The sequence below is a fragment of the Poecilia reticulata genome, linkage group LG5 (genome assembly GCF_000633615.1).
Source record: "Poecilia reticulata strain Guanapo linkage group LG5, Guppy_female_1.0+MT, whole genome shotgun sequence".
Lineage (NCBI taxonomy): Eukaryota > Metazoa > Chordata > Actinopteri > Cyprinodontiformes > Poeciliidae > Poecilia > Poecilia reticulata.
Genome location: NC_024335.1, coordinates 25,082,040 through 25,090,760, shown reverse-complemented (window position 1 = coordinate 25,090,760; position 8,721 = coordinate 25,082,040). Strand labels below are relative to the sequence as shown.

At 39.1% G+C, this 8,721-nt stretch overlaps 2 protein-coding genes across 2 annotated transcripts in view; one reads left to right on the top strand and one right to left on the bottom strand.

Annotated features, from left to right (window-relative positions):
• Positions 1 to 93: 93 nt before the first annotated feature.
• On the top strand, positions 94 to 7,962 carry nelfcd (negative elongation factor complex member C/D). Its single transcript, XM_017304653.1, has 15 exons — positions 94 to 285; positions 784 to 893; positions 1,854 to 1,963; positions 2,076 to 2,185; positions 2,514 to 2,621; positions 2,813 to 2,965; positions 4,147 to 4,277; positions 4,479 to 4,644; positions 4,722 to 4,856; positions 5,047 to 5,186; positions 5,435 to 5,549; positions 5,625 to 5,720; positions 5,794 to 5,934; positions 7,505 to 7,634; positions 7,731 to 7,962. Exons 1-15 carry the CDS (start codon positions 229 to 231, stop codon positions 7,763 to 7,765), a joined length of 1,737 nt encoding a protein of 578 aa, XP_017160142.1. The 5' UTR covers positions 94 to 228; the 3' UTR covers positions 7,766 to 7,962.
• A 109-nt stretch (positions 7,963 to 8,071) lies between these two features.
• Positions 8,072 to 8,721, bottom strand: part of ctsz (cathepsin Z) — a 6,526-nt gene continuing 5,876 nt past the window's right edge. Inside the window, exon 6 of the mRNA XM_008409988.2 lies at positions 8,072 to 8,668. Coding sequence (XP_008408210.1) covers positions 8,543 to 8,668 — 126 coding nt within the window. The 3' untranslated portion in view covers positions 8,072 to 8,542. The remainder of the gene's footprint in view (positions 8,669 to 8,721) is intronic.

Genomic DNA, 8,721 nt, shown 5'->3' with positions numbered 1-8,721 from the left:
GGTCAGATCCGCCGGATCCACTTCTCTGGCTGCAATGCGCGCTCCCGACACAGGGGGAACAGATTTTCACAGGGGAACAGAATTTCTCACAAGACCGTCACCATGTCGCCATCTTCCTCCAGTTGTTGTTAGCTTACTTGCTAAGGACGCTATATTTATCACCAGCATTTACCACTCGCAGCTGGTTCAGTGTAGGTGGGCGCAGCGTCTCCTTTTCTTCCCGCCGCCATGGACGATGAATATTACGGAGGGGCTGGAGACTGGGAGAGCTCGGAGGGACCGCTGGTGAGAGCGGGACTTGTTGCTGTTCAGCTTTTATGACCGTTAGTTAGCATTAGCTCGGTTAGCAGGCTAAGCAGCTTTACCCCGGTTTACTCCTCACATATTACTGTTCCCGTCAGCTTTCTGTGATATTTATGTAATCGCATTACATCAAAATTTCTTGTATCCACTTTAAGGGTTTAATAAATGTAAAATCATAATAATACAGAGCATTTATATTAGTTGAAAACAGTTGCTTCAGTTTGTAACTGACAAAAAATTATGGCATTTATATTCAGTAACTGCCTTAACGTTTAATCCTGAATTGCGTATCAGCTATGCATATTCTGATCAAAGTGTAAGCATATTAAACTTGTGTATACTTGCATCTTGCACCTGTCATTAACGTGCAAAGCCATCACTTTAAAGTTGCGTTAATGTATAGAAAGAAAGCGAGGTATGTTGAATTACCCTCTGCAGGCTTTTAGCTCCTGTTAACAAGCATATTATTGAATCTTTCAGGAGGATGGGTACGATGAGGAAAATGATGGAAAAGTTCAGGAGGACTGTTTGCTGAAATTCTCCAGCAGGGACTACATCATGGAGCCTGCAATATTCAACACCCTCAAACGGTGAGGTTCTTCTTTAAAATACCGCACAAGTTTAACCTTTGTGCGTCTCTCACATACACCCACAGATCACTGCCATTAAGTCCTCACACAACAATATTCATCAGCTTTTTTCATAAAAACTTCAGCTCTGCTCAGAACTACCACATATATTTCAAAGTGAGTCAAAATGCATTAGCCTGCAATTGGAAAAAGCTTCATACAGTGCAAATGTTTATCATTACTTTTCTTTAAATTTAAAGAAAAAAAATACAATTACATTATAATTGCATAAATTTATATTGTAACTATAGTTAGATTAAAAAATGTTTTTTGACCCAAAAATTTGTCCAGTGGACTCAAATACTAATAAAGATAAAATCTTGACATACGTAAGACCCCGAGCACCTCCACTTTCACACAGCTGCTATTATTTATTATATGATAAAATAATCAAGTGTGTTTTGATTTAGCAATAATTATTATTGTAAATATTCAAACTGGCCAAAAGGGGGCGTAATTTATCTATCTTTGCGACTTTTAAAAAGCGGTGTAACGTTGCATACAGTAACGTGAGAAAGCATTTACCCCTTAACAGATTAGACAGATTTTGACCTTTTCTCACAGTTAAATGTGACAAGCTAGCTTGAAGAAATTCAAAAAATAGTTTTCAAATGAAAAGAGAAAAGATATTCAAAGAAATCCAGCCCTTTCTGAAGTTTTAATTGCATTTCTTGGTACATAACTAATTACATGTTCCCCATTTGAAAGGTACAACCAGTCACTGCGTTTAGTGTCCTAATAACTTTTCACATAACACCAGGCTGTTTTGGGTAACCGTTTTCCTCTAACGAATGAAATCTCTTTTTATTTACTCTGGTTATGTTGTCTGATGTGACAATTAGTTTGATCTGCAACAAATAGATGTGATTTAAAAAAGCAAAAACATAAGAAGCATTAAAAGCCCGGCTGCTGCTGTTGCAGATATTTCCAAGCAGGCGGCTCTCCAGAACACGTCATCCAGCTTCTCTCTGAGAACTACTCTGCTGTTGCACAGACTGTTAATCTGCTGGCAGAGTGGCTCATTCAGATGGGTGAGTAAAGAAATACAGGAAAACTAGCATGGAAACGCCTCATCAACTGTTTATTTTGTGGAGTGTATCCATGCTTTGTTATTAATCTGTAAGCTGTTTCGTTGGGCTGCAGGTGTAGAACCGGCTCAGGTCCAAGAGCGAGTAGAAAACCACCTCAAGAGTCTCCTGATAAAGCACTTTGACCCCCAGAAAGCCGACTCCATCTTCACGGTTGAGGGAGAGGTGGGTGTTATGAGCAGGAAGGAGCAGATACATCACATTTCAGGCCCTGTTAGAACTGCATATCAGATTGCAATCATTATCTTATGTCATAGTATTTAAAATGTAACTCGTCTGGGTAAATAATATATTTACCCAGAAGGATGGATACTTCAATAAATATTGTCTGGAAGCTCACAGAAAGTTTTAATGATTTCATAAAGATGGAGCAGGTTTTATTGTTGCCCCGCAGCCCCATCATAATGTATCACATGTTGCATATTCTCCCAGTATCTCACAGCTCTAGTCCGTACGAACCAGTCCAGATTTATACCGTCTGATTTGTTTTTAGACTCCAGCTTGGCTCGAGCAGATGATAGCACACACAACATGGAGGGATCTCTTCTACAAGCTGGCAGAGGCTCACCCCGACTGCCTGATGCTCAACTTCACTGTAAAGGTACAGTTATATATTTTCTACTTTGATTCGATCTAAAATTATTTACATTAGATTTCTTCTGAAGTCCTGCTGCTATATTTACTGCACTCAGTTTTAGTTAATTCCAGTATATCCACAAATAAAATGATGTGTAGGTTGGTGGCTGAAGAAGCGTCCTCATATTTTGTGTTTTTTTTTTTTTTCTTGTTCAGCTCATTTCTGATGCAGGCTATCAGGGAGAGATCACCAGTGTTTCCACAGCGTGTCAGCAGCTGGAGGTTTTCTCCCGGGTGCTGAGGACGTCTCTAGCCACGCTGCTGGACGGAGGAGAAGAAAACCTGGAGAAGAACCTGCCAGAGTTTGCTGTGAGCCTTTCTTGTGTTCCTGTTTTACTTATAGCTGTAGACAAAGTTGATAATTCTAAAAATTAATAAATACTAGAGGCATACTTCCTCTGATCAGGCAACAGATTGAACTTTTAAACTCTGATATCGAGACAAATTTAAGGAAGTTGGATTTTGTTTTCAACCAATCAGGATCTCCTGAATGTCACACGAAACAACCTGTCAAAAACATTTATTGCTTCAGAAATATTTCCAATCCAAGAAGGTTTGTGTCTAAACAGAAACTTCAGATTATTATGTATTGATTATGGATTGATTGTATATGATTATGTCAGTAGAAAAGACTCTGACTTAAAAAGACTTAAAAACAGAGGCGGGTAGAGAACCCAAACTCAAGTGAGAGAAGCACTACTTCAACATATTTATACTCAAGTAAAAGTAGAAACTAACCTCCCAGGGAATTACTCAAGAGTAAAAAATTATTTGGTAAAAAGTACTGAGTAACTGGTCAAATTATCACTTATTTAGTATTTAAAAATTACATCATCAGATGAACCAAAATATAAATTTGAATGAACATTTTGGTATTTCAAGGGTGAAAATGACAATAATTTATGCAAGTAACAAAAAATGACAAAATCATGCAAAAAAAAATCTTTCCAAATCAGTTTCTTTCAATAAAAAAACTTAGTAAACTTTAACAAAAACTGCAGGTCTGAGTCTTTGTCCTGTAATTTTTTGGTTAAAACATGTTTGTTTGAACAGTTGTTGTCATAACAGTTTGGATTCTTATAAAAAGCGTCTGAACATATTCCTGTCCAAACATGATTTTTTTTTTAAAGGTTTTTAATTTTTTGTCTTTTCATATTTTATTTTTGATGCTGTCTTTGAGGAACATGTTTATCACACAAATTTTATCTCTAGAAAGGGTTATAAATAAATGAAATTCACCATTTCTGTAGTTTGAAATAAATTGTATCCTATTGAGAAGAACACAACTACCTAAGCGATTTTAGCCGACAAGATATTAATTACATAGTAGATTATTAACTTAAGAATGATGCATCTCTCCTGTTCATTTTCTATTTTTTGGAGAAAAGTTCAAAGAAAACGACAGAAGGCCTGATTTAAATCAGCTTTATAAAATGAAAGAGCTCATTTTGAAACTATGATCTTTTCTGTTCTTCTTCTGTCTTCTGCAGAAAATGGTGTGTCATGGCGAGCACACGTACCTCTTTGCCCAGGCCATGATGTCCATCCTGGCTCAGGAGGAGCAGGGCGGCTCCGCTGTTCGTAGGATCAGCCAGGAGGTCCAGAAGTCGGCACATCAGAGGTACGGCTGCCTCGTAATTTAGCAAGAGTTACAGAGCGAGGATGGACAAGGTTCCCATCTAAACTGAGTTAGATGGAAGAGACAAAAATCTAATAATTAACTCTCCAGAAAGCTCCCCTTATGCTTTTGTTGTAGCCAGTATGGTGGCTGGGTTGTTTGTGATAAGTGTCAGTAATAACCCTGATGCTGTGTCTGTCACAGGGGTCATGATGCCAGTCAGATAACCCTTGCTCTTGGTACGGCAGCAGCCTACCCTCGAGCCTGCCAGGCTTTGGGTGCCATGTTGTCTAAAGGAGCCCTGAATCCTGCTGACATCACGGTTCTCTTCAAGATGTTCAGCAGCATGGACCCTCCTCCTGTGGAGCTGGTAGAGGAGATGAAACCTCTCTGATTCTGTTTCCATTTGTTGCTTCTGATGACTGAACCTCTGCTCCCCGTCTGTAGATCAGGGTTCCCGCCTTTCTGGACCTTTTCATGCAGTCACTTTTTAAGCCTGGATCAAAAATTAACCAGGACCATAAACACAAATACATCCACATCTTGGCTTATGCTGCCAGCGTGGTTGAGACATGGAAGAAGGTACAGAATATAACGACGCTCTTTGCACACTGTATCTATTACTAGCAAATCACTAACATTAATGTAGTTCCTAGGATACACCTTGGACTGTTGGGTGTTTTATCTGATTTTATATTCTAGACCGACACATATTTCTAAACTGGAATGAAAAGGCCAAATGTTTTAAAAATGTATTTTGTTGTAATACCAGAACAAGAGAGTCAACATCAATAAAGAGGAGTTGAAGACAACATCCAAGGCCATTGAGACCGTGCACAACCTCTGCTGTAATGAGAACAAAGGAGCGACGGAGCTGGTGGCTGAACTCGGCACTTTGTACCAATGCATCCGGTGAGTCAACTAGAGACTGAACAAAAGATATTTGGTAAGGTTTTGTGTTGTATTTTATTTATTTTTTTCTAGATTCCATTTGTTGAAAGAATCATGACTTCAGAAAAACTAAAAGGGCTTTTTACATTTATTTATATTAAATGTAATCCTCCTCTGGTCCACGTGCCAGTCTGTGTTTTTCTCTAGTGTCACATGAACCTCTCCTCCCGCCTCTCTCTGGTTCTACTGGTGATAATTCCTGTGTGCAGGTTTCCAGTGGTTGCCATGGGGGTTTTAAAGTGGGTGGACTGGACCGTCTCAGAGCCCCGCTACTTCCAGCTGCAAACAGACCACACCCCGGTCCACTTAGCCCTGCTGGACGAGGTATGACTGCGTTAACAGGTGGAAGTGTTGGCTCCTCAAAGATGAAGTCTAAGCAGCAAATGTTGTTGGGCTCAGATCTGCACGTGCCACCAGCTGCTGCACCCGCAGGTCCTGCAGCTGCTCATCAAGCTCTTTGAGACGGAGCACTCTCAGCTGGACGTCATGGAGCAGGTGGGCGTCTCAGACTTTGTCCCTCTCGTTGCTTCTCTGAATCCTCAGTGATATTTTTTTACTTCATTTGCAGCTGGAGCTGAAGAAGACTCTGCTGGACCGAATGGTTCACCTGCTGAGCCGCGGCTACGTCCTGCCGGTCGTCAGCTACATCCGCAAGTGTCTGGAGAAACTCAACACGGACATCTCCCTCATTCGATACTTCGTCACCGAGGTAACATGTTGAGCCTGGGTTGAAACGGGAAGAAATGCACCGCTGCTACTACACTGCATTAATACTTTGGTCAGATTCTGTCAATCATGTAAAAGGAGGCAGTGCTTTGCAATAGTATCAACACTCTAACTTTTTATGTTTCACATTTTGAGAAACCTGTTTAGATTTCCTTTATTTATTTTGTGGTCTGCGTTAATCTACAACTGAGTATTAGGGCCAGGCTAAGAAAAACAACTATAAGAATAAAGTCAAAATAATGACAATAAAGTTGTAATGATGTCATAATATTACTTGCACAATCATTGCAAAATCCTGCTACTGATAATCTGATGCTGATGCTAACAGATTTCCAAATTAGTAAAACTAATACCTTCACAAGATATTCAGTATTCTTCAATTTACCACAGTTGTGAGTCAGCTTTTTCTGTCTGAGTTCTTATAATGTTACAACTTTATTCTGGTAATATGTAGAGATGTGCCGATCAGGTTTTTTCCTGCCGATTCCGATCACCCATGAGGGCCGATCACCGATACCGATCACATAATTATTATTTTTTTAATCATAAACACTACCGGTTACATTATATGGAAAAAGGAACCATGAATTCACCTTAATTTAGACAAAAACTTGTTTTTAATCACTTTTTCCAAGAAAAAAACAAAACAGGCATTGTGCAAATTGTACTGCTATCGGTAATACTATCTTTAACAGACTGAAAACATATGAAGGCTCTGAAGAGGCTAAATAATAATAAGAGCCAAAATAAAACCTCTCAACATTGCCAAAAAATTCACGTATAAAACTTAACATTCAAAGGCAAATACAGGTTCCATTACAATAAACAATCCTGAGTTACTGAATGAAAACTTCCTGATAGCACGGCGGCTAGCTGATTATTGCTAGTTCTGAGTGGCTGTTTCTGACTGAGCGGAGTAATTATGCAGAGCAGGGAGGAGATCGATTATTTTTTTAGAGATTATCTGTCTCATGTTAGGACAGCGAAAGTTTTAATACGTTTGTAAAATGTATTTTTTAAGTTCGATGCTGCAGCTTTTAAGAGAGTTTTGGTGTGTGAGTCACACCAACAAACTTCCCCATTCACTCAATGCGTTATAGTTCCACATCGCTTAGGATTTGTTGCTGCGCGTTTGTGCAGAGTGAAGGAAAGAGGAGACCAGCTGCACAGGCAGGTTGCGAAATGAGATGCAGGTGATCGGTATCGGCAACAAGAGACGATGGTCGCTGATCGCTGATCATACAATTTTTCACGGAAATCGGCCGATTATAATCGGCATTAATACTCCTCACTAATCCCATTTAATCAGACCAGATACTGATGTTTTATTTTTATTAACTTGAAAATGCAGAGTGGGTTTGCATTCATCTGCTAAATTTATTCTTTTATAAGTTGTATTTTGATATTTATTGAACATTATAAACTAAAAATAAAAATGACAGTAATACAATAAATGCTAAAAACTCAGTAGCAATATTTTTTTCATGACTTTATAAGAAAAAGGAGATCTGTTTTTTTAATACGAAGTTCATCCTGGAGCGTTTCTCTTGAAGGTGCTGGATGTGATCGCTCCTCCGTACACGTCGGTCTTCGTGCAGCTCTTCTTACCCATCCTGGAGAACGACAGCATCGCAGGAACGATCCGCACAGAGGGAGAACACGACCCGGTCGCCGAGTTCATTGGTAGGAGCCGACAGATTAAAATGAGTCCCAGAAGTCAAGTAGGCCTTTTGCGTTTTAGCTTTCAGAAGCCTGACATTAACTTTTTATTGTTTTCAGCTCATTGCAAGTCAAACTTCATTATGATTAACTGAAAACAACACTGGAAAACCCGAAGGAGATGCTTTCTGTGAGAATCCAGGGTTCAACCTGATCTCAGCTCGGACTTTGAGGAGGTACAAACGGACGTCTCTGAAGACGCAGCTCAATGGGTTTTTTCTCCACATGCATCTTTTATTTTCCTTTTTTTTTTATCTTTCATGCTTTTTCACAATAAAATGCTCGAGTATTTTTGTGATCTATTTAATTTTTCCACTAAAAACCCAGATATAGAAAATCTCCCACTTAAGCTGGAAAAAAATAAATGTTAATTGTTGTGCAAACCAATAATTTTCACAGGCTGAATTATCATCAGTGTTTATTAATACTGTTTGAACAAAGAACATTGGTGTGATGAACTGCTCAACATAAAGTAGCATAATTCCTAGTTTGACATCAAGTCCTAATAAGGCACATTAAAAGTCGCATTCCCTGTAGTGCAATAATCAGAAAACAGACATTCAGTGCTGCTTTGCTTTGGTTTCATCACAAATAAAAGGGTTTCATCTTTTATCATGCACAGATAAATGGCTGTTCAAACATCAAAATCTCTCTAGAGAACAGATGCTTCAAATCCTCCAATTAAAATTCATTTAAGTCTCAGAATGTCAGCCTGCAGGAAATCACTACAGCAAATCTTCAGACCTTAGCATCATTTTTTAAAAACTCATGTAAAAAAAAAAAATTCCCTTTTTGTTTGTATACAAGCATATAAAAGTTTCCCTTCACCACTATGATAGGAAGACAACAGCATTGCGTGACCCGGAGGTCGTCTAGAGGTAATCTTTGGGGACGATGGGATCTCCGTACATGCAGTCCTCCTCCAGCGCCAGGTTGTATTGGCTGCCACTTCCTCCTTTGTAAGCGCTGGTCACAATCCTGAGCCAACCCTTCTCACCCTGAGGAGAGGAAAAAGATAGAGAATGAATGACTGATAAAAAAAAAAAAAATA

Excerpts from the sequence above, each read along its gene's own strand:
- nelfcd (XM_017304653.1), top strand. The coding sequence starts at position 229 with ATGGACGATGAATATTACGGAGGGGCTGGAGACTGGGAGAGCTCGGAG. Across the intron at positions 4,857-5,046 it reads TGGTTGAGACATGGAAGAAG|AACAAGAGAGTCAACATCAA; the intron begins GTACAGAATATA and ends TTGTAATACCAG. Across the intron at positions 5,550-5,624 it reads ACTTAGCCCTGCTGGACGAG|ATCTGCACGTGCCACCAGCT; the intron begins GTATGACTGCGT and ends TGTTGGGCTCAG.